The following is a 25,737-nucleotide window of genomic DNA, read 5'->3' as shown; positions in this document are numbered from 1 at the left end:
TAGTGTGACAAGATTTATCTTTTCAATATTTAAAATGCAGAGATAAATATAAATTAACCATATTCCCAAAACATTAATTCACTAAAAATAGTTCCTTTTTCATCACTGTGATCATTTAGCTTATTGGAGAGGTGCAAGGCCATTGTTCACTCACCTCTTGTAAACCCAGTGAGTCCCAAAAACAAATACAACCCCATTTTTCTGAGTTTAATGGCAACAACAATTCTTACTGAAGCCTTTGTATGACAGATATTTAACATCTTTATATTTCATTCAAATCCTGTATTCCCGTTTCTAATAAAAAATGTAACTTTCTTACAAGACAAGACAAAAAATGAAGAAATTCAGAACCTATAACTACTTATCTTCTATATATGGCTTTATAGTTCAAATTTCTGAATAAATAAAAATATGCATTAACCCTCCTAGTAACTTTATGCCATTAGGCTTAAATATTATTATAAGTAACCTTTACAAGCCAGTAACATTCAATTAAAAACAAAGAGTAAGCATTTCAGAAACTGAACTAGTATTAGATTTCAAGGTCCTGAGACCTTTCTGAGCATATAAAAAATACTCTCTGATACACACACCTAATTGTGCATTGTCAACATGACTAAAGCCAGAAAATTTCCTTTTTAGAGGAAGAAAAGACTTTGGTAACAGTAAACATTATCCTACTATGTTCAGAAACACTTCTCCATCAAGCAAAAGTGAACTCAGACTATGGACTGCCTGTATGCGTCACACACATATTTGAATTCATTTGCCCAAACCCAAAAGCAAGTTATACAAAAAAAAATCTGACTGATCCTGACAAGAATACTCATATCAATTATATTATTCACATGTAGAATTCATCAGAGAGTAGAAATCTAATTTTGAACTTTCATCTTCATGGCTGTTTTGAATTATCTTTCCATTAAGATTGTGAAGTAATATTGAGCTTTAATGATTAAATGAACGTTTGTGAGTCCTTATATCAACACACAGAACAGGAGGTAAGGATAACTAAGTATAAGACAAACATAAAAGAAAAATTGTTTTACTATGCAACTGTAAACTGAAATTACATAGTATCGATCAGGCCAAAGTTGGGAATTCTTGATATTTCACCACAGATCAGTACATAAAGCAGTAAATACTTCTCAAACATTCAACTGGTAAATGAGGTAAATATTATGAAGACAAAATTATGCAATGACGCTTTTTTCTCCATAAGTAAACCCCTGATCCTAACCAACTCTAACAAAAACTTCTTAGTAACCCAAGAATTCTTAAGAAATATTTAATTACAGATAGCATTCAGTATATAAAGTATACTGAAAATTATAGAACACATTCATCATATAAAATTATGTATGGATAAAAAATTATTAACAATTAGAAATACATTCAATGATATTTCTAAAAATTGGTAAATTTAGAATCATTACTTTAAGTAGTTTTCAGACTTACAGAAACAACTTTTCTCAAAAGAGTAGCAACTTCTTATTCCTTAGGGGAATAAAAAAAAAAGTTAAGGAAGAGCTGATGTACAAGTTTATACCTGCATTATTATACTTCTACCCTTTGAAAATGATGAAGTAATGTATTGCACAATGATAGGTCTTACCGTTCAATATGATATTATGGTACATATATTATGGTACATTGCCACTTACTTGTTGGTAGCTATTATCTGCTATGCCAAAAAGGGAAAAATGATCATTTCAGACCCAATCAGAAGCTGTTGATAATTTACCACTTAAATTACTCTGCTGAAAATAAGCACTACCTACTTGTAAGCCAGTTCCTCTTTTTGAGACAAGGTGCATTTAAAAAAAATTTTTAAAAAAAGCTTAATTTTGCACTGCCTGGTGCCCCATACATACATACATACATACATACATATAAATATGCATTTATGCACGTATGCATTCATGTTACAGATTTACACTAATGATGCTATAGACAGAAATAACTAAACAAAAAACTACCTAAACCATTATTTCTTCTGACATTGATGAGGGTTTTGCTTAAGCTCTTACTCCAGCTATCAGAGCTAAAAAAGCAAACACTTATGCCTCTTCACTGCATCACAGTGTAAGGCTGGAGAGAGAAGGAAGGGGGTAATGTAGACCATATGATTCTGCTTAGAAAATCAACAGCCATCTAAAGGGGTACAAAATTTTTCTTTAACAGAAAATATACACACTTAAGAACAATAGCTTAGTCCCCCCTGCAGACAACTGTGCTCTGTAATTAAAAGAAAATAAAAAAGCAAGCTTCAAAACAAAGGCAAGCAGTTTGATTCAGTAATAGGTAGGAAAAAGAGAGTAAGATGCGTGAACAGAAAATTAAAATATAAAAGATACAACCCTTAACTCCATTCTAAAGAGTTAGAATGTTATAAACTTTATGAACCCATCAATATATATAGTATTTTTAAATCATTTCCACAACTAGCATTGACTACATTTCATATTACCTTTGGATGGAAAGAAATTAAAAATATCCACCCCTAAAAGACCAAGCATAATTAATCACAAAAGGAAGAATATAACCTCTAGAAATGCCCAAGTTATAACTGATAGCAATGTTGTAACTGATTGACCTTTGGAACACCTTTGCAGCAGGTATTTTGCCTATGCACTGTAAGCTAATAAACAGCCTCTAACAGAAGGAGGCAAAAAAAGATAAGACAGAATATAAAGACATACCATACTTTCAAAAATTTGAATCAATAGGAAAATTTTCATTCACTTCAAAAACATCAAATATACTGATTAGCCAATTTTTCTTTTGATGCCCTTTTCATCATGCATAAAGGAAGATATTTATACTTGAGAAGAAATGATTCAGCAGAATATTCATTCTTTGAAAATATGTGGCTCAAATTCTTTGATCTTAATGTAGGCATTTCAGATAAATTTGAAAACCAAAAAATGTACATGTTCTTGAATTTTGAGCTTAATGTGAAACATGCCATAACCTATATATTTGGGTTTCCTATAAATTGCCAGATAAAAATCTAACTGAATGTGCATTACTGTAATTTCACATAAACTCATGTCACCCTATCACTACTACATAATTCTATGAATGACTTAAAAAAATATAAAACTATTTAAAATTGGATGACTAGTAGATTTTAGATGAATGTAATGACATCTTTTATTCAACTTAAACTGCCAACTTGAAAATGCATTTAAAATGTTTAATTTTATAAATTTCTAAATAGAATTTACAATTATAAAACTGTACCATAGCTGAAGAGTATCAATACTGTGAATAACTCTGCCCTAATTATAGCAGAAAGTAACTGGCATTGAGACTACCAACTTTGTTATAGTTGTGACTAAAAAATTGAATAGTTCAGCCAAGTTCAGCATTTAAAAAGAGAACAAATCTTTGTTGTGTAATAATTGCTGCATAATTACAGTTATGAATTTATTATTTTAAAACTAAATTCAGAAATTTAATAGTGAGAGCTTTGTAAGACCGCTTTTCATTTTTATGAATACAATTGGTATGTGTTCATTTATCCATTTGACTGACAAACTAATTGCTATTGTAATAAAGTTACAGCAAAGTTAAATTCGGGACACTCCTGTTATGTGATACTTTTCAGATCTAAAAGGTAAAGCTTTATGGTGCAGGAATGTTTATGCCCCTCAATCTATATGTAGGCAGTTTCAAATTCAATTTGGGCCTGAACTTTTGTTCCTAACAAACAACACCAAGCCAACATTTATATTACTATATTAGACAAGCTGAAGTCTTGTGGGACTGGAGTGACTTTTTGACTCTGTGGATATAGCTTTTATATGCTTCATATGCTTCATTGCAGGCCTAAAAGCTTTCAAAACACACATGGAAATTTTCTTACATAACAGCAAAGACAGTGTTAATTAAACAAATATAGATAAATATAAGTGTATGCATACATATGCATTATTTTATATATGTATACATAAACAACCATATACACACACACACACATTTCTTTTTAACTGCAGATGGTAAAAAAATACAGATTGTTAAAATAATAATCTGCTTGGTAATTAAACTCTGTTTTAGAAATTAGAAAACCATAGTAGATTGTCACCTTTCAAGCTTATTTTAAGAATCTAGCTTAGTACTTTTATTTAAAAGTATTTTTTAATAAAGTTCATATGATGTCTCTGAAAAGAGCAATCTCCCACTTTGTCCCCTTTCCGAAATAAAAACATAAACTTTTTGCCACAGCATTGATACAAAATCACCAGAAGGTGTTGATAATCTGATGTTTACAAAATCAGATATACTTTTGAAATCATGGGAAGAAAATGTTTTATTACATTAAATACTGAACTAGACAATTATCACTTCAACTTCCTACCTTACCCCATTCTAGACATATTTTTGGAAGATCATCCAGAACCATGTCATGATATACAACAGTAATCATGGGTCCAAACAGAAAAAAAAAAAATAATTTACACTTGACATGGTCTGTAGTTTCCTGCAAAATTTAAAAAGGTTGTAAATATGAGGCTGCAAAATTGGCATAAAAGTGACTGCATCTTCCATGGCAAAAACACCACAAAGGGAACAATTTTTATCAATAGTTATTTCATAAAATTCAAGTCTTCAGGACCAAGCCCAAAGAATTAAAGGTATATTGATGTGGTTCATCATTCTCAAGAACCACATCTGTGTATGTGGATGAAAACTGATCTTCCTGTATAATCAGGACAATTTTGCAATGCATTAATGTTCAGTTAATTTGTCAGCAGATTGGAAATAGATGTAATTAATTTTAGAGGTACATAGCAGAGCTACAAATGTTTATCATTACTGTATTCAAATTTTTCACTTATTTCAACGACAAAAATCCAGACCCATGAGAGCAAAGTAAATGGTTTGTAACTTCTTTATGTCAATAGAATCCAGTTTTGTATTTACACACTATAAGCAAAATGTGACCCATTAGCTGTAAGTTAAATAGTTAATTTGGTAACAATTTAATTACAAACTTCATTACACTTTATTTGTTTGAATATTCAATTAACTAGATGGTTCCTAGGTTCCTAGGACTTAAAAGTGCCTCTTTTTGTTTCCTGTTCAGTGTTTTAAGAATAAACAATTTTTCTAAAGCATAACTATGCTTAGCATTTCTGCAGTATTATCATACTGCTATGTACTCTGAAATGTAGCTGAATAATAATAATAAAGCAGTATATAAATTGTAGACATGTCATATACATATTAGAATAGTATTTATGCATAGATGGATAAACACAAATCTGTGAGACAGTATCGCTGGGCTGCAAGGAGATCCATGTGCTCTCATTTCACCACAGCACATTGCAAAGCTTCTTAGAAGGGTTGGGAAATGATATAAATGAACTAGTATGGCCGCCCTGTTCAGAGTGCTGCTATCCTGCCCACTCCTCCCACAGACAAGACTCACTCATCTACTCCTCCATCCTCTTGTCATTCCTTAGCTTGAGGTTCTGCATTTTCCAGAGTAAATAAATGCTGCAGAAAGGAGGTACAAGTTCCCTGCATCAAATAATCAATAGAAATGTGAAGACCATTTGAAGGTTGACAGCTATAGAATTGTGTCTGCCATTCACTCTGCCTTCCCTCCCCATTTTTTCTTGTTAAAAGCGTTTTCAGTTCCATGTAAGAAAACTGGAGATTTTGGCCCTCTTCTCTAGAGGCCAATTTAGAGATGCTAGATTTCAGCATGCCAGTCTTTAACCCAATAAAAGGCTACTCAGGTTCCCTGGAGACCCTGAACAATATAAAGAACCTGCCCTCTAAAAGTGAAGGAGCTATTGTTTACCCTATCCTTCAGGATGCAGTGCCTTAATGGACTCTGCCCCTGGAGAGGGAACCATATGCATTAAGCAGACTCTAAAGTTTCTGTAAGAAACTCTGCTTAAACATGTGAGCTCCAGCTAAAGAAAAGTCTAAACTTACAGAACCAAGATGTTACCTTCGTATTTTACCAACAAACATGATCAGCTATTCCAGCCTTTCCAAGAAGACATTCTAAATTGTGTTTCCATGGGTCAGAAGCTCAATTTTGAATATTTTACCATCAGTCTTGTTATATTATTTGAAGAAATTATTATGTGACACAAGAAAAGACACCACCACATCTGTTTTCCTAAAAGGAATACTTCTAAGAATTAGTTATAAGCTTTCTAAAAAATTGAAACATAGGAAAACAGCCACAAGTTAAATACTGCAGTATGCAGAATCAATTGAACAAGTTTTTGTAACCTTAAGTGACCACCAAAATAATGGGAGGTAAATAAAAGGAGGGGGGGGGGGAGGGGGGGGGGGGGTAAAATGTGAGAATTTGGTCTCCAGAAGTATGAAAGTGGAAACTGCATTTGTATCAGACTTTTAATTGATGACAGGACTGACATAGCATCTGGTGTTTCAAGTATTGTGTAAGAATGTCTAGAAATTACATGGTCTGTCTTCTGAGATTATTCAGTTGAAATTCAGGTCATTTTATCAGATAGGAGTCAAGTGTATAATATAGACAAGAAGGGAGTGGAGGGGAGGGGAGGAGAATGGAGGTGAAGAGAGGGGAAGGGGAAGGGTAGGGAATATCACTGCTAAACTCACCATTAGGATTAAGGACATTAAATTGGCATGATATGGTAAAAAAGCTAAACAAAAAAAAAACCCAAAGAAAGTGCAAAGAATATTTCTTTTACTTCATAAGAATAAATGTTCTATATTATCATAATCCATGTTTTCATTGCAGTAGTTACATTAAGAAATTAGGGTTCTTCTCCATCTTTTTTCCTCTTTTATCACAGAATTTCATGCACTTTTGAAATAAAATGTGTGGCCATATGACTGGATCCAAGAAGCTCAATATGACTTGTCAAATGACTAACCAAAAAATAAGAGGGTAAAAAAATCATTCTAAAAACCATCCTAAACCAGTCTGATAACCAACCTAAACCAAACTAAAAAAATATTCTGGATTCTTGAAGTAGGGTTTTTTTTGCCACCTTCTTACAGTTTTACCCCTTTGGTCAGAACTAACTCAGCAGATCATCATGCAAAAGGTTTCACTGATCTTGCTAACAAAGATGATATACAAATGTTTGGGTTTTTTCTTGAAATAAATTATCCTGTTTTCAAATAACAGGCACATCTCCCTTTGCCAAGTCATATTCCCATCTACTTTTTCTTACTATAATTTTCCATGGATGATGTATCATTGTAGCCACTGAGTGGGAAATCCTAATTCCATTAAAGTCCTCATTCACAAATAGCCATTTCAGGTGTATTTCAGGATCATTATGGATTAAAGAGTATTATTTTGAAATCTGTATTGTCTTTTTAAGGATATATCTTCAAGAATGGGCTTTCTGAAGGTAACTGATGTCATTTAATTTTTTTTCCACTGACGGAATGGATAATATATTTTTTCTACTGAAGATGCAAAATTGAAAAAATTTAAATTAACTGATTTTAGGGTAGACCATTAGAAAAGTTCTTCCTTAACAGTTATTAAGTGCTGGTAGAAAACATGGAAGCAGCAGTACTGCTGGCCTCAGAAATGTCAGCATCAGAATGTAAGCATAAACAGACTGCAGAGGTATTTCTGTCAGCCATTTCTTTCATTTCCAAGCAATTCCTGCTCATTTACACATTTGTGGATGCTGCCTCTTTGTGGCAGAATGCCATGTAAAATGTACCTTTCACATTAAGGACCTAATCCCACATTTGTACTGACACCTACGCAAAATCCTGTTTATGAGCTTTGAATCACACAGAAAAAATACATATACACATGAACAGACACATAGTTTCCACGACCTTCTCATTCAATCATTAGAGTTTGCCTTTCTCTTAGTGAATGACAAAGCTAGTGAGGCTGAAAATTTTCCTACTTGTATCCATTTAACAACAACATTCTTCTACTGGGTTTAAATGGAAGGAGAACCAGGACACTAGTTTCAGCAACAGTTATAAGGTGGAAAGTCCAAATTAGGGTTTCAAAACTGCACCTCAGACAGCAGCACTCACATCTTGCTAGTGTCAATGTTAAGTCTCCAGGAGATCTAGAGCAGTGCATAGAACAATCATATGTTGCAATTCTGTGGCAAAAGAACACACCTCATATGTGTATTGCAAACTGAAATAACACTCCACTTACTAAACTGTCCATACTAAATACAATCATACTTATCTTTTTTTTCTTTTGCTTTTGCTTTGCTTTTGCTCAGTGTGGGTGGCATAGAGAGAAGAACACATGCCAGAAAAAGATTTATCTTCAATTCCAACAGACTAGTTATATAGCTTTGTTTTTGTAGAAAGTGTGACAGATTGTACATGGACAGGGAAAGCAGAAAAGAACAGAGCCCTTTTGCAATAAAAAATGTACTACTGAGCAACTCTGCAAATAATACCAAACATGATAACTTCCTCTAATGAAGAAAGACAAAGCCACATGTGAAGTATCACTTATCCTGATTCACCTCTCAAAGAACACTTCAGTAATGAAACAAAATGCAAGTTTAAAACTATCCTATTCAATACATTGATGAAACACACATCCCTGTGTTGCTCTCTGACCCATCTACTGTATGCTGGTAAAATTACCATATGTCATGTTTTGAAAATAGGGAACACATTATGCTTCGCCTGAAAATGTTACAACTTTCTGATGACACATAATTACTAGTAAAGAGAATCCAATGTACAAACAGTTGATTTTGTCAAGAAATTTTAAACTTAAGATACTCATTACTTCATTATCTTACATTTGAAATATTTCTCGTGTTTATTCAGAAACTATTAAAAATCACATGTGCTGGGATACATATGAGACATCACTTGTCCCATCTTACAGTGATGCTGTGTTTATGAATATCCTTGCCATTGCCTGCTGCCCAAAGGGGTAAAGACATTGTATAGAGATGTGTACAGTCCATCATTTGGTCTTTCAGGATGCCAGTAAACACGTGGATCTGTACAAGTGCAATTATACTTGACTAAGCAATCAGAAACTGGCTACAACAGTTATAAAATCATTATATTTTGGTTAACTAATAGAAAAAAAAATCAAGAACTGACAAATCAAAACTTAAACACACTTTTTTCCTGCTCAGATTAATGCCTTCTACATGTCCCTTACTAGTTTGCGCAACCAGATGCCTGAGCATGAGGTTGTTAAAAGGTACATTTTTAAATAAACATTTTTTTTCTGTATTGTGATCAGATTTTATGTCTTGGATTGTCTGTTGAGATCTGGTCATAATTAGCATCATTTGTAATGATTTAAAAGGTCCTTCTGCTAAGTTATCAGCTTTGGGAAAAAAGCTCTCAATGTAGTGCAACACTTTAAAGCAATACACAGACTCTGGACCCCATCCTGAAAAAAGAGGAAACACTTAAATGTCCCAGTAGTTTTAGTTGTAAGAATCTGCATCTTCTATCCTGATCTTTTGGGCGTGTGACTAACTTTGCTCAACAAGTGAGTCTACAAGACCACCCATTGATAAGAGTTTTTCATGTGTTTTAAATGCCTGCAGGATGAAGGCCTACGCTTGGGCTTCTTTCACAAGAAGACATACTCAAATGAGTAAGAATTTGCAGGATTAGGCCCTAACATAGTGAAATGCTAATGTGCATATAAAAATAGGTGCTACAATAAAATATTTTTTTCTATTTCATCAATAAGTTATTTTCACTAACCAGTTATGGATCATATATCTCTGCACTTTAATGATTTGCCCACATTTACAGTGATCCTTTTAAAGATCATAATATATTTTTTAATTCAAAAGTCCAGAAAGTATACAAACACATCCTTAAAAAAAGGAAACCTTGTATTAAAGTTGGGGTGTGCTAATCTCTCCATAAAAGCCATTTAGACTCACCCATGGATAAAAGGGGAAAATGTGCGCTGCACTCTTCAACCAGAAAGAAAACAAAATTAAACAATGTCTGTACAAAAAACTAAAGTGACCATGACTTTTGTACTTGTAACCTGAATATAACAAGAACCTCCTGCCACCTTCCCCCAAGCATGCATGGATACACACACAATGGCAGTGCTGTGCCCAATTTACACAATAGGTGGTTTCCTACTTCCAAACACATTAAAAAGGGAAAAAAGAAAACGAAGGGGGGAAAAAAAAGGAAAAAGAAAAAAAAGGAAAACAAAAACCCAACTGAAAATAAACAGCACACCCTTTCATATTCATTCCCCAAAGCTGAAAAATCCTGTGCCAAGGCACTTCACCCTACAATAAAATGAATTAAAAGGGGGAAACAGGAGGTGGGCGAGGTGGGGGGAGGTCAGCATTTACGTTTCTTTGTTTTGCGTGTGGTTGTTAAATACAAATACTCTAGAGAAGGAGCTGCTGTGGCTGGCGGGAGGACCGGGGGGCAGAGGGGGGAGGGGGGCTGTTTCTCAGAACTGGCTGAATGTGGTCTGTTTTTCCAGCACTTCGAGGTAGTCCGGCTCTGCATTTAGTTTTGCTTTTAGCTCCAGGTACTCGTTCCTGTTGGGCTCTACATAGACAGTACTCGGGGGGGCGTAGAGCACCGTCTCCCGGAGCCTGCCGTCCCCCGGCCCCGGGTGCAAGTACTGGGGGGCACGCCTAAGGTCATAGTTGGGGGAGTAGGTGTAGGCAGCGGGGAGTTTGGGGAAGTCGGGGAGGGCGGAGCCGGCTGTCCCCAGCGTGGAGGCCGAGGAGTGTTTGTCGGGCTCCAAAATGCCCCTGTAAAAGCGGTCGGCGTCTTGTACCGGGGTTAGCAGCTCCTCCCGCGGCTCGATGGTGCTCACGCTGTACGCGGGGCTGCGCACCGCCGCATCCTCCCCGCCGGGCGCCGCCGGCGGCGGGGGCGCTGGGGGAGACGGGGCACCCCCGCCGGGCTGCAGGGGATGGCTGCTGTAGGTGACCTTGAGCTCGTGGAGGTCTTTGTAATCCTCGCCCGCGTTGCCCTCCCGGGAGCGGTAGATGGGGTTTTTGCACATGTGGCCCAGGGGGTGCGGGATGTACTCGTAGACGTGGCCGGCGGGGGTCTTCACTTTGGGCAGCGCAGCGCCGCCCCCGCTGCCTCCGCCGCCGCGGTGGGACGGGTGCTGCTGGAGGTGGGGATGATGGTGGTGCTGGTGGCCGCCGCTGTAGACGCTGTACTGCATGTTGAACGAGCTCACGTCGGAGTTGTTGGCGCTGGCGGGGTCCCCCTGGCCCTTCTTGCGCCGTTTCATCACCAGGACGAAGAGCCCCGCTGCCACGAAGACGGACATGATAAAGACCAGCAGCAGACTGAGAATCAGCACCGAGAGGGGCACCGAGGAGCTGCCGCCGCCAGCGCCTCCCGTGGGAGCGGAGCCACCAGCCGCCGCCGTGCCGTTGAGACGCACGGTGGAGGAGGACGGGGTGGTCCTGGCCGGCAGCTGGCCCGGGGAGGGCGTCGGAGTGGAGACGACAATGTCGGAGTAGTCGGGGCAGAGCAGCTCAGCCCGGACAGCCCGCATGTCGCTCTGAGCAAACTTTTTCGGGGACTCGCAGATGACCTGGTCCACCAGGACACCGGTGTTGAGCTGCTCCAGCCACAGCTTCATGCCCACCACGTCGCAGGTGCAGTCCCAGGGGTTCTCGTGCAGGTCTATCTGCAGCAGGGATTTCAGCTGGTCCAGCACCCCGCTCACGGGCAAGTAGGAGAAGTGGTTGCTCCGCAGGCTCAGCCTGTAGAGAGACAGACCAGAAAAAATGTTCCCTGGCAAAGACCTCAGCAGGTTGTTGTTCAAAAACAAGAGCTGAAGGTTGGGGACAGATTGGAAGGTGCCCGCCTCTATCTCCCGGATGACGTTGTACTGCAGGAAGAGGTACTGCAGGCTTTGCAGCCCATAGAACAGCTCTGGGCTCAGACGCTCAATCCGGTTCCCATTCAGATACAGCCTTCGCAAATTAGTTAAATCCCCAAAAGCCCGGTCCTGAATGACCGAGATACGATTATTGCCCAGATGCAGCAAATCCAGCCCAGTGGCATCCACAAAATCTGCCCTGCGTACCAGCGCAATGTAGTTTTCCGTCAAATACATCTTTTTAGGATTATAGGGTTTGGGCTGCAGTTCAGAAATGCTCTCTATCTTTCTCTCCTGACAATTGACATTGAGGCCCAAGTCAGAAATCTGCAAGTTGCAAGTGCAGGCGGTGGGGCACTCCAAAGGCACCGGGGATTTGGTCTGGTAGGCAATGCTGGGGCCATAGTTGCTGTATCCCAGGTCTTTTGAGGGCAAGCGTGAGGTGGGGCGCACCCTCGTCTTGTTGGGTTGGCGGGTGCCTTTGGGGGGCTTCAAGGGGGATTTGTAAACAGCTGAAGAAGAAGTGGCCACAGAGTTGACTGAGGCTGGGGTAGTGTGGAAATACCCTGTAGTGCTCAATGGTGTTTGTGGTCGCATTTCATAATCTGAGATAAGCCTCCTGGGGCAAAGCTCCTGCTTGGAAACTTCATCCAAGTCTCGACCATGTAAGCGGAATGGGGTCTCACAAACCACATCTCCCACCAGAGCGGAGTAGGAGATACTGTCCAGCCAATCCTTTAGAGCAATCAACTCACAAGAGCAATTCCAGGGGTTTTCCTCTAGCTGCAGCTCCACCACTTTATCCATGTGCTGCAAAAGGCCCACATAGGGCAGCAGCTTCAGCCGGTTACCCCTCAGGTCCAGGTGAGTTAAGGGCACAAAACGGAAAAGGTTGTTGGGCAAACTGGAGAGGAGGTTATCATTGAGAATCAGCACCTGCAGCAGATGCAGTTTGCTGAAGGCATTGGGTTCAATGACACTAATGTAATTGTAATCGACCTGTAGGTATTCCAAACTCTCTAGCCCAAGGAAAGTGTCATCCCGTAAAAGTTCCAGCTTGTTGTTGTTCAGGTGCAACCTCCTTAAGCCTCTCAGACCATGAAAGGCCCCAGTTTCGATGTCTTGTATGTCATTGCTCCCAAGATGCAAAATTGAAGCCCCCGTATAATTGACAAACTGGTTTGGATACAGCCTGTTCAAAAGGTTCCCGGACAACAAGAGGTGGTAGACAGGGAACCTCGGTGGACTGATCTCAAAAAGGCTGATGATCCCTCGGTTTTCACAGCTCACCGTTAAGATGCTGTCCTTCTCCTCACAAGGACATGCATTATCACAGATTTCCCCATAATATTCAATGCTTTCTGCCCATGAAAGGACTAGCGATGTTAAAGCAAACGCAATCGTCTGCAGCATCCAGATATGCATTTTTTTTTGTTGAGGTCCTGTTCTAAAGTTACTGTAGAGCAGCAAGCGTACATTTTATTTCCTGTAAGAATAAGGAGAAAAAAAGAAAGCAGCATAATAGCACAGCCCCATAAAATTTAAAATGCACACAAAGTTTATGTATATCTTCAGTGGGGTAGAGAATGGAGAATTGGTAACCAAAAGAAAAACCAACCCCAAACAACTGTCACTTCTAATTCCCACACTTTCAAAAACTGGATGACATGCATTGATTAAAAGGTTGATGGGCAACTCCTAGCCAGTCAAATGCCTGCGGTGTTAAAAAAGGTAAGGTCACAGCAGGAATTGTCCTGGTTCTGTTCGTGTGGGGTGCATTTCAATGCTTCCCTGGATTTCTTTTTCATGACCAGCCCCATAAATATACATAAAATGGCTGTCAGTTCAGTTTCATGGTTCTAATTTAAGAGAATAAGAAGCACCATTTTACAAGGTTTCCCACCTCCCCTGTTACCCGACTCCCCCTTCCCTTCAGAACCTCTATGGTGAACAGCGCACCGAGGTCTTCCCCTCCTTCCACCTCGGTTTTTAACTGGTGGTGGAAATGCCATGGTAGGAATCCAGAGAAAAACGCTCGGTGCTGAAAACGGCAGCTTAATTCAACAGAGAGCACACTGACACATTCCCCACATCACACATTCCTTAAAACTCTTCTATGCATTCCCCCCCCCCATCTCTACATTTACAAAGCACACACCCACCCACACAGACATGCACACACACACACACACACACACGCACCCCCAGATGACTTTTGTGGAGGAATGCTTCAGTAATGAGATTAAATACATTAACCTCCTACTTCAGTGCACTTAACAGTTCACTTAACCAAGAGAAATTCTGTATCTGTACACAAGTAAATAATTTTAATTGATTTTATTATACCAACCCCCTTGAGTTATGCACAATGCAACAGAGCTGACCACCAAGCAGAGGTCTTCGGTTCTTATACACACACACATACACACACAAAGACACACAGACTTAAAGGAAATGTTTTAACCACTCACCCAAAATTTGTGAGAAATGTAAAACACGTGGATCATCTTCGTAGTCTCAGCCATATCTGACATAGCGCTTATTCCCAACGTTCTGCAAAACTAGCCTGGTAGAAGTAGAGAGATCTAAATAGGTCTCATGGAAATGTCTCATCGCCAACACTCCAAGCATCAGTTACTGATTATAAGCAGCGATGACTGTCAGTACTCTTCATCCTTTAGGGGAGAAGACACCCAGGCTGATTAAAAGCCAAGGAGGGGTGGAAGGGAAACCCTATCATTGACCTACGTCAGTAATTTAATACTCAGATTTCATCTATCTGCAAACAAATCCCATTTCCATTCCTTCTTTCAGTCTTTCTGACTCCTTGTGGCTTTCTTCTACTTGTACTTGCCTAAAAGCAGTATGACTAGGGAAAATAAAAGCACTGTGTGTTTCAGTAGAAGACTAATAAACCATCCACGCTTAAATGCTGGGAGCTTGGAGCAAGCTTGTATTTTCTACTGCCCACCTCAGAGCTCCAATCCTCACGACACAACTCTGCTTTGGAGGAATGCATCCAAAAAAACCGGGAAGACTCAGTACTGCAAGACATCTCCTGTGGCATCAGGTTCAAGGCTGCAAATCTAGCACTTGCAGCAAAGGCAGTCATGCAGCAAGAAATCGGAAGTCTCTGTGAATCTCTCTCTGATTCTGACCAGACGTCAACTGGATCGGAATTACTCAAAGCAAAAGGCTTCACTGCATGAAGGCAGCAGAAATATCACTCAAAGGCATGTATCTAGCATATTCTTTCTCAGCTTGATCAGATCCATTCATCCATTAACCAACAGTTCTTCGGAGGAAAAAAAAACCTTTGAAAACCTGCCTGGTCAGTGTTCAACTCCCAGGCATTTTACAACTTTAATTCAGTTATGGTTAGTAAAGGAGGCAAATACAGTATTCCCTCCGTCCTCCTTCCTCCCTTCCCCTGAAGAAAAAAAGGGGGGTGAGGGGTGGGAGGGGGGGCAGGTAAAGAAAATAAAGTTGTAGCTGGCTGTATGCAAGGTTGCAATCCCGCCCTGGAAACCCTCTGTGATGACTGCGTGCTGCTGTTCGCCAGCTCCCTACAGAGGTTCGGACTGGGGGGGAAGGGAAGATGGGGGGGTGACGGGGGAGGGGAGAAAAGGAAAGGGGTTGCTTGCATCGGGATTTTTCTTGTGTGTGGGTTTTGTTTTTTCTTTTCCCCGAAGACTTCAACCCTTCGATTACCGCACTGCATATTCGGGTCGAAGCAGCTTTCAGTACAAACGACAGCAGCAGCCCCAGCCGGACACCGCCACCCCACCGAGCAGCACCCAGAGTTGGGAGAAACGGCTTGGGGAGGGGGGGCACAGGGACGGGGATGGGGGAGGGTTTGGGGGTGGAAAGCAACAGCGAAGGAAGACCTGGCGGGGAAGGGCTGGGGGGGGGGGGGGGGGGGAGGAAGAGGAGAAAGCGCGAGGAAAGTGAGCCCCGGTACTTACTTCGCCCGAAATCCCCAGGGCCCAAGCATGGTGGCAGCCCATAAAGATGCCTCCCCGCTGCGCGGGCGCTGCGCGGAGCCGCCGGGGCGGCGGCGGGTATATGGCAGCAACCGGGAGCGCGGTGCGGAGCGCGCAAACACCCCCCGCACGCGGGCGGCGCCGAGACACCAGCGCTCGCACAGGGGCGCACACACACACACACAGACACACACACACACGCACACGCACCCACACGCGGAAGCGCGCACACGCTCGTGATCTCACACTCACACACGCGCGGGAGCGCGCCCGCCTGCCCGGCTAGCCGCGGGGGGCGCGCGCCCCCACCCGCACTCCGGCACGCGCCCGCACGGCGGGGGGGGGGGGTGGGTGGGGGGAGGGAAGAAGGGGGGAGGAGACCGGCCAGCGAAGCGTCGCGATCTAACCGCAGCCGCGGAGCGCAGCGGGAAGGGGGGGGGGGGGGGGCAGTGGGAGGGGAGCGAGGGCGGGGCTGTGGCGTTTTGGGGGGTGAGCGGGGCGGGGGGTGCTGGAGAGAGGGGCGGGAGGAGGAACGGGAGTGTGGGGGAGCCGCGGGGGTAGGGCTGCCGTTCGGGGCGGTGGGGAGGTTGTCCACCGCTGGCGGCGCGGCGGCCAGCCCGGTCCGCTCGGCGCCGCGCATCGTTACGCGCGGCGACGGAGGCGCCAGGCACGCACATGCCGATACTATCGCTGCTCCCCCGTGGTTTGCTCGCACTTTGCCCAGCACGGGACAACTTTCCCCGGACGTCGACCCCGTTCCCTCCCGCAGCCCTGCCCCAGGCTGTATTCCCGGGTCCCGGCAGCCCGAGGTAGGGAGCGGGCGGCAGCGCAGCCTGCTCCGTGCTCGCCCTGCAGCGCTCGCTGGCTGTGGCTGAGCGGCACGGAGCGGGTGGCGGGAGCCGGCGCTGCTGAGCGTGCGGGAGCCTCGGCTGCATCTGCGAACATTGTGGGGAATTGCGTGGTCGCGGTGAAAGGAAACGGCGGGTTTCGCTCCACTCATCCCACGAAAGAGGGGTTGTGCGTGTGTGTCGGGCTCGTTTAGCTTGTCCTTCTCCCTATGCCCACTCTAGCCACGGGGCATAGGGGAGCGCGGTGGCGACTCTGCCGACGTTCCCCATTCCCCGCCCCGGGGAGGCCGCGGGCTGCCGCCGCGGGGTGGTGAGAGGCGGTGCTATGCCTCGCGGCACCGCTAGGTGGCAGCGCAGGGCGGCGGGTGAGACGCGCGGGAGAACGCGGGGCGGCCCCGCGAGAGCGGACAGGCCTGCATCGGGAGGTGCGGTCTTCCGGAGAGCGTCGAAGACGGGGAGCGGCGAAGTAGGCGACGCTGTCCTGGTGCGCTGTCTTCGTTGGTTTATGGGAGAGCTACCTTTATTCTGGTGGTGTGCGGAACACGGAGGCTTTTCTGTGCGAAGCTGGGTGTAGCAGCGGTGATGTGTTTTGCGTTTAGCTTTAGGTGTTTAGTTTCCTTTGATCTTCAAAAGTAGAAAAGGTAATTTAATTGCCTACACTCAGAGATGCATATATGCTCGTATCTGTGTATTCTTTATTGTTCTGTGCTGCATACGTTTTAGTATGTAAATCAAATAGATTCTATGCATGCAGTAACATATAAAGTTCATCCCATGTGCACGGCGCATGGAATCTCAGTTTAACTCAAAGATAATGCTAGAGGTAGTTGTGCCTCCATGGGTTTTCTAGTGCATGTCTAAGCACTGAAGAGGGAAGAACACTGCATATGATAGGTGAATTTGCCACGTCTGTTATCTTCGGCAGAGCTCTTAACTCCTATCTTAAACTTCCCAGCATGCTAAACCCAGGGATGATTGTGAAAAATCAGCTTTTTCCTGATGTTCATCCTTCCCTAAAAGGGGTATTCTTCTGTTTGCAAACAGAATAGGAGTGTGACTCAAGTCCTTCCCTAGGCCTCAAATAAGCAAAATCTGGTGTTTGGATGAATAACAACATTCTTGCATAAACCGGTTATATTTATGACCTTGTAGAAGCTTTTGGAAAGCTTCTCAATGGAGAAATTACTTCTGTTATTAAAGAATCTCTAAGATTCCTGTTTTGATGCAAAACAAATTGATTCAGTGTAAGGTTTTGAATGGCTTTAGACTGAGTTCCAAGATACTACTTTTAGGCAGGAAAAGAGTAGTAAACCACACTAGGCATTGCCCCCTGTCCCTCAACTTTAAAGCTTTTCTTATAATCCACATGAAATTTATGATGGTAATGGAATAAACATAATTCACAGGTAGTAAATAAGGATGATTTATAGGAGTTTCTTATGACTTTGATGTTTTTGAAAAACATTTTTGTTTTGAATTAATAATTCTGCATTTTTAATACATGGGATTTTATGCATATATGCTTCCAGTTTTCAGGCCTGTCATAGCATCTGTCTGTGTTTCCATGCAGTTTTTCTTCCTGACACACAAAATTAGACACACATAAATACTTTTTTATTCATAAGAGAGAAATATATTTTAAATAACATTGGCAGCTAGGCTGAGCTTAACTCTTTCAATGAAACTGTTCTGGAGAAGCTGACATTTCAGAAACCTGAAATCAGGTTAAAAACTATCATGGAAAAGTCAGTATTGTACACATGTTTCAGTTTAATTATTCTGGTCCTGTGCTAATGAGATATTAAAAAGTATGATGAATAAAAATCCAATTTAATAAAATCTTATTTCTAAGTTGTTAGACTGCTAGATTATTCTAGTAGCACACACGAGGCTTAAATAGTTATTAGTGTAGAACTATCATGTGTTGTTCCACTCATTCTTATTCTGATTAACATTATATTTTTAGTAAAATACCTATAAGTTCTGTGGAGCTATGCAGAATATTTATTTGTATATGTGTGACTGGCATGAAAGGACACAGCACTGTATTCCTTGCTGATTTGAGTAAGGAATTAGATTCCATTTGAATGGAGTCTACGTAGTCTGAAAGTGTTCCTTACATTGGAAAGTTAGATCTGAATATTTGAACTAGATCTGTCATTATAAACCTGAGTACATGAGCATCAAACAATAAATGTCACTGAATTTATGAGAAATAAAGATTTATTACTATAGTGTGCTGTCTTTTGGTAATTTCTCTCTCATATGCCTTTTATTAAACCAGGAGTTCCTAAAAACCTTCAAACTGAAAAAGGAAGAAACATGGAAGTACTCATACAATCCTCATACAGAATACAAATAGAGGGATGTGAATGAGGATGGAACAACAGAAAAGAGAGCTAAACAAAAGGATATGATTAATACGTGGATTATTTGTACAACAACTTGTAACTGTACAGGTTTAGCCCATTTGTATAGTACTTCAATCAGTAAGAGTAGCAGAAGCAGTTGATCCAGTGTGTGGAACCAGATATTATGGGAAAACAGGAACACAGAGGTACCAAAGTAGTAAATTAAATGTATTGGAACCAAAAAGGTGATAAAATAATTTCATGTTAAAAAGCACTAAAAACTGTTAAGAAGTAAAGACTGTTGAGCAATAGCGTGAGAAAGACGTTAATTTTGAGGGTGAAAATGAGAGAGTGTCTGCTTGAATGAAAATTATTTGGCAAAGGGTAGGAAAAAAGCTTCATGGAGATGCAATTTATTATGAATCTGCTGGTGCAAATTCAATCTGGATAATAATGCCTACAAATACAGGAAAAAAGGGTAGCAAGATCATATGATTATGCAGATTTGTGTGATTTCTCATAGGCAAATATCAGAAAAAATATCAGCCAATGATGTTGGGGATAATATGACTTTGAACACGGTAGAAGAGAGCTTCTATGGAACAGACACTGGGCAAGTGAGAGGCAAGGATAACTTAGAATTTATTTTAGTTAATGATAGGATCTATGGAAAAAAAACCCTGATGTCAGAAAATTATCTTTAATTTGGTTGTTTCGAGCTTTTCCACTTCATGTGAAGTTGCAAGACAGAAGAATGTGGAGGATCTGTAACTGCAGTCCAGTATTAAAGAAAGGCAAACTGAGAAACAAGAAAGTTTAGTGGGATAGTCTTGAGGAGGATCACCAGAATTATTTTCAGGTAAGGCATGATATTACTTTATGCAAAAAAAAAAGAAAAAAAAACAAAGAACCCATCAAACGTTATTGAAAATTTACATTGGGGGAGAAAACATCCCAACCCAATAAAAGAAACCAACAAAACACTGAAATAACAGGGATGAAAAAGAATTCCCAGAGGGTAAATATCTTAAGCAAGTTAGTGAGGGCAAGCACAAAATCTCTAAAGAATGAAGAGATGTTGATTAGCAAGGCGAAATCTGCATTAATAAGAAGGTATAAAACCAAACTGAGAATGAAGAGAAATCTTACTAACCAAAACTTGCATAGAAAATTGAAACAGTAAAAAACTTCTAAAGCAATGCAGATAACATGAGAACTGAAAAAGTAGGGTGGATGTTAAAGGATTCAGTGGGCATTAAGAATAAAGTAGGCCTGGACTAAATAACTACTGGAAAAGTTGCTTCTGTTTCTGGCAAGACTGTGTATATAATTTTTTATGTATAATGAAAATAGGAATAGGGCAAGAGAAATCACATCATCAGCATATCTGGTGCTGTGTGACACAAGCATTTGGTCCAGAAAATTTCTGTCTTGGAGTGCTGAAAGGATCGACACATGAGATGCAAGTCCAGAAGTAAGCAAGTCCAAAATTTCCAGTAAGTGTAGGTAAGGGGACATAGCGTAGGTAATGAGAGGGGACATGCTTGAGTGGATAGAAGTCTTTAGTGTCATTTCTTGGTGACAAGTTTTGAGCTCAGTACTTCATAATACACTGGTCACTGATTTCAGGGTATAAGGCAAGTGGGCCTGAGTAGAGTTTGTAGACCATACGAAACTAGAGGTGTTGCTGAGAACCGGATAATCAAACAAGAAGAGTTGTGTATATACTCATATGTACATATACACGTATATATACATATACGTATTTACGTATTGGTGTCTGTATTTATGTTGAGATACATATATATGTAAATATATATATGCTGTATAAACATTTACAAATTTATTGTTACTGTCAATATTTTACCATGACAATGTTTATTTATAAATTTAATTAGTTTGTATCTATTTATTGTTTTATTTTGACCTGGACTGAAAGGAATGGTGTGAAATTGAATAACGCAATCTACAAACTCACAAGTGAAAAATTTTGCTATAAGCTGGGAAGCTCTAATTTTATACAATATTCTTAAAATCTGAAGGTAGTGATCAATCAGAAAGTGACTGTATGTCGCCATTACAAATGAAGTACTGCTGTAAAGGGAAAAGAGATACGTGATTCTATGATGTGTTAGGCAGTATTGTCCTAATAGTTGTGAAGGTGTTAATACTATTGTAAAGGTTGTCCTTTTTCATGAGCTCCTGTTGTATTATGCATGGCTCTCTAGTCACACATTCAAAGAAGATCTTTAAATGAAATTTAAAGATCAGAAAGAAACTAGAGTAAGTAGGGCATGGAGAATGTGCCTACATACAAGACTTTTTTTTTTTTTTAAGAAAAGGCACACGTGGCCAAATACATATTGAAATGGCATGTGATTTGTTACAAATGTATTTTCAGTTAAATACTAACAACCAGAAAACATGGGAATTAAAGAGTAATGTTGGCATGCCATCAAATACTTCTATATTGAATGTATAGCCTACAAATGTGAAGAAATTTATTGACTGACTTAAAAGTGAGATACTAGAAAGGTCTTCCAGATAGGTATCAGGCCAATAAACCAAAGCTGTTTTAAGGTAGAACTTGAAAAGCTTGCAGAAAAAGTTACATAATTGAATAGGACAGCTTCTGTTAGGAAAGTGACATTTGTGCCAAGTTGGGAAGAAAAAGGCTTTTTGAGGAAGATGGAATAAGGTTGTTCTACATTTATACTGTATCTGTTCTCTGCCTGAGGGCTTACTGCAGGTGCTCAGGTCAGGAAGGATGTTTTCTACCCTTAGTGTATAATTTAGATCCTGAATTCTGTTCATTACTTTCTTTCTTTTGTTCTCCTTTGTAAAGTGGGACATATTTTAATTCTTAGAACATTTTACAAACAATTTACAACATATTTCCTCTCCTGTGGCAGAGGCCTCTATACATAGACCATTGGCAGTACATTTGTTCCTCTTTTTCTCTTCCGCAGGAAACATTAAAGGTCTATCTTTTGGTTGTTACTGCAGAATTAAAGGTTCTGAGTCAGTCTGTAGAGAGTTGTTTTGTTTTGTTTTGTTTTGTTTTTTGTAACTGGATATCTGGTAATAGTATGGTAACCCGCAGCTGTGAGGGTATAGATACTTAGATAGTCCCTTCCAGCTCTATGTTCCTGTGCTTCACATTATACTTCTTATGAAACTCATATTGAACTCTGTTCCATTCTCCCAAAAATACTAGCTAAACTTCCAGCATTTTCAATAGTACATGGCATGGATTAAGTGACATATAGGAAAAAAAATATCTCTAAACTTTCATAAACTGTTCTGCCATTATAGATTAGATTAAAAATTTCATCTCTCTTATCTGCTTGCTACTTTTAGGATTATAAAATAATAAATATTATATCAGATATGTCTAATATTAGGTATCTAAATCTGTCCATAGTAACTGAAATGATTATGATTTCATGTGGCTCTAAACTCTTCATCTGGGATAGAATCTTAGTTTTTCTGATGGAAATTGTAGCATAGGAATTACACAGAGATTTACTCATGTTAGTACACACAGGGGTAAGCCTAATGTGCAAATATATTAGGTTATTCTTTTTGTTCTGCTTTAAATTTCTTACAGTAAGTAAAACCAATTTAACAGGAGAAACTCAGAGAATTACCAAGTGTTTTCTGTCTTAATGGTTTAATGGTTATAACATTCAATATGAGGAGCTGGGTTAAAATTTTGACTTCTGATTAATTATTAGAAATTTGAATATGGTGAGTATACTATCCCTCAAACATAGAGACTGGCCTATCTTGTTCCTGTTCACTTTGGGGAAGTTAACTATCCCATGGTTAAGTATTTCTCTGAAGCAAAACAATCAACAGAGGTCAGAAATGGAAAATCAGTGATTGTGTATAAATTAGACTTCCAAGTGACTCAGTAGTAACAGTACTGATGTGATTCTTAATGTCTGTGAAAACATTGCTGTCTAGTTAATTGTTATTGGCAATAAAATTTGCAGTAAGGAATGTGGATCCTTAAGGCACATGAAGGTACCCAGCAAGGACTTTGGCATCCTCAGTGGTTTTTGAATACTGGATCTAGACGCTGTAAATGATTGATAGGAGCATGTAAATATATGCTTGTAAACTTAGCCCTATGTGACTATAAGTGGGTATGGGTGCTTAGCTTTATGTTCTATCATTTGAATAATTTTGCCTGAGGAAAGTCAGTTGGGTTTACTTTTTTGAAAGTGATACTTAAGACAACCTATCTGCATGTGCAGTAATTTATAACAAAAAAAACCCAACAAAACCCCAAAACAAAAACCACAACAAACAAGCAAAACCCAACAAAGAAGTAAATCCTCAATCCGATTTCTAACAACCAGACCCAGTCTTATGGATTTCTACATCATACGTTTAAATATACTTATATAAGCATAATACATGTTAGTTCCACATACTTATATACATGCATTCACTTAATAAAATAGAATTGGCTGATTCCTAGTGGGGTGATTTGGTCTTTAAGATAGATATGAAGCTTGATTTACACAATGATAAGTGTGATAAACACATAAATGTATTGGCTTTCACAAATCATAGGTGTGGTTATGTGGATATAACTATACAAGTTTATAGTAACAAAACCAAAGCTCGATAAAGACACAAAATGAGCAAAACCGAGTCACATAGTAGAAGAATCTCTAAAGCTAAAGAGAAGAAGGGGGGGAGGGGGGGTGGGTGCGTGCTTGATAGAAGAAAAGCTAGTGCCTGTAAAATATAGAGTTACTTTTTAGCTTAACTTAGGTTGTAGAAAGGAAACAATGTTTATGTTGTTAGCCTGTGGAATTCAGAGGCCCCACTAAATGTGAGTTACTTGTTTCACACTAGTCCTCTAAAGTATCTTTAGTTTTAAAGAACAGTGTTTGTGTTGTAAGTCTGTGGTGAGATAACAAGATTTAGTGGCCCCACTAAACGTGAATGAGTTATTTCACACCATCTTTCTACTTATCAGTTAGTTTAGAGACAGAGCCTCCCAAACATCTGCTAGCTTGGGATACTCCTTGTCTGCATGTCCTGCTATAAATTTTGCATAAGTTAAATAATAAGTTAAAATCAATCTATTATTTAACCATTCTTCCTAATAGGCACTGTAACTACTGTAACTATGATACATTGTCTTAAAAGGAAGCGAGGAATGTTTTGGTTTCGCTTGATTTGTTTTGGGTTTTTTTTTAAGTAAATAAACTCACTCCAGTAAAAGTACAGAGGCTTTACAATGAACTGAAGTGACATTCGGGCAGTACAGCATGATCTGGATTTCATACCACTAGTGACTCCTCCAGGTCTTCTGAGTCGTGAATTTTCATCAGTTGCTGCCACTAGGTGTCCCTATATGCACCTATGAGCAGAAAAAAAGCCTAATGAGAGCATTAAGAAGAGAAATTGAGTGGGAGGATCAGAAAACATGGTAGCAAACTTTCTTTGTGATTTTTAGAATTGTGTTTGACAGCTATCTTGCACATTAACGAAAAGAACTTATTAATAGACTCGTGATTGTGCAGTCAGATTTCAAAGCAAACTTTTAAAAAACTGGCTGTTAATGTCTTCTTAGAGTGGTCTTTTTTTGTTAATACATAATTACATATGTAAGATGGGAAAAATAATCTAAAACACGTAAGTTCAAGTTTTGTATTCAGTATATTTATTATAATTTAAAAAATACTCATGCAATTACATATAAAATGGATTTTCAGATAGTAAATTCTTTTAATTATGTATATCTGACTGATGAAGAAATTTATGTGTTGTGATTATCTTTTCTAGAACATCCTGCTAAATGGGATGTTTCCAGAATTAAAGGCCTTTCATGGATTGTACAACCGTCTAAACTTTACTATTAATGTTTAAATAGATCACTAGTAATATAAAATAATATGGTTTATACCATAATTCCTTTCATAATGAGGTTGTTATTAAATGCTATGAAAACATTCTTCTGGTGCACCAGTTGTTTAATCAAACTTATCAACCATTAGGACATGAGAGCTTTTAAAATTGTTATTATTACTGCTGTTGTTGTTATATTATTTTCTTCCTAAAGTAAAAATGCAAAGAGGTGTGCAAAGAGGTGTGAAGATATATTCTTTCAGTTATAATAAGCAAGGTACTTGAACAGACACCTAAGAGGATTAAATAGTTATTTCCTCTAACAACAGAAGGCATCCACAGAGAGCTAGATTGTATTGATGTTGTCTGGAAAACAAGAGTTCTTGAGCAGTGCCTTCTCTTTTTCAAAATACAGAGCTTTACTTAAAACAAACAAGCTTTCATCTTTCTCAATACTATTCAAAACATGACTACAGACTGCTTTTATAAATCTGCAGTCAGTAATCCTGAAACTGGTTCTGATCACACTTGTTTTGAACTTGTAGAGAATTATTTTCTTTTGGAGATGTCAGCACTGTTGAATATTTTACTGCTGGACATGTATGTCACACATAAAATAGACTTAGAATTTGGGATTGCAGAATCACAGAATCAATCACAGTACCACAGACTTGTTAGGCTTGGAAGGGACCTCTGGAGGTCATCCTGTCCAACTCCTCTGCCAAGGCAGGGTCACCTAGAGCAGGTAACAGGAATGCATCCAGGTGGGTTTTGAATGTATCCGGAGAGGGAGACTCCACAGCCTTCCTGAGCAGCCTGTTCCAGTGCGCTGCCACCCTCAATGTGAAGTTCTTCAG

The 25,737-nt window shown here is 39.8% G+C and overlaps 1 protein-coding gene across 1 annotated transcript; it reads right to left on the bottom strand.

Annotated features, from left to right (window-relative positions):
- Positions 1–10,423: 10,423 nt before the first annotated feature.
- Positions 10,424–15,820, bottom strand: SLITRK5 (SLIT and NTRK like family member 5). The gene is given in 4 exon segments (XM_034059937.1): positions 10,424–13,258; positions 13,261–13,313; positions 14,299–14,393; positions 15,793–15,820. Coding segments are annotated over 2 exon segments (2,880 nt in total). The 5' UTR covers positions 13,306–13,313; positions 14,299–14,393; positions 15,793–15,820.
- Between the last annotated feature and the right edge of the window lie 9,917 nt (positions 15,821–25,737).

This window comes from Melopsittacus undulatus, chromosome 2 (genome assembly GCF_012275295.1).
Source record: "Melopsittacus undulatus isolate bMelUnd1 chromosome 2, bMelUnd1.mat.Z, whole genome shotgun sequence".
Taxonomy (NCBI): domain Eukaryota; kingdom Metazoa; phylum Chordata; class Aves; order Psittaciformes; family Psittaculidae; genus Melopsittacus; species Melopsittacus undulatus.
Note: the sequence above shows the minus strand (reverse complement) of the source record. Positions and strands in the feature narration are given on the sequence as shown.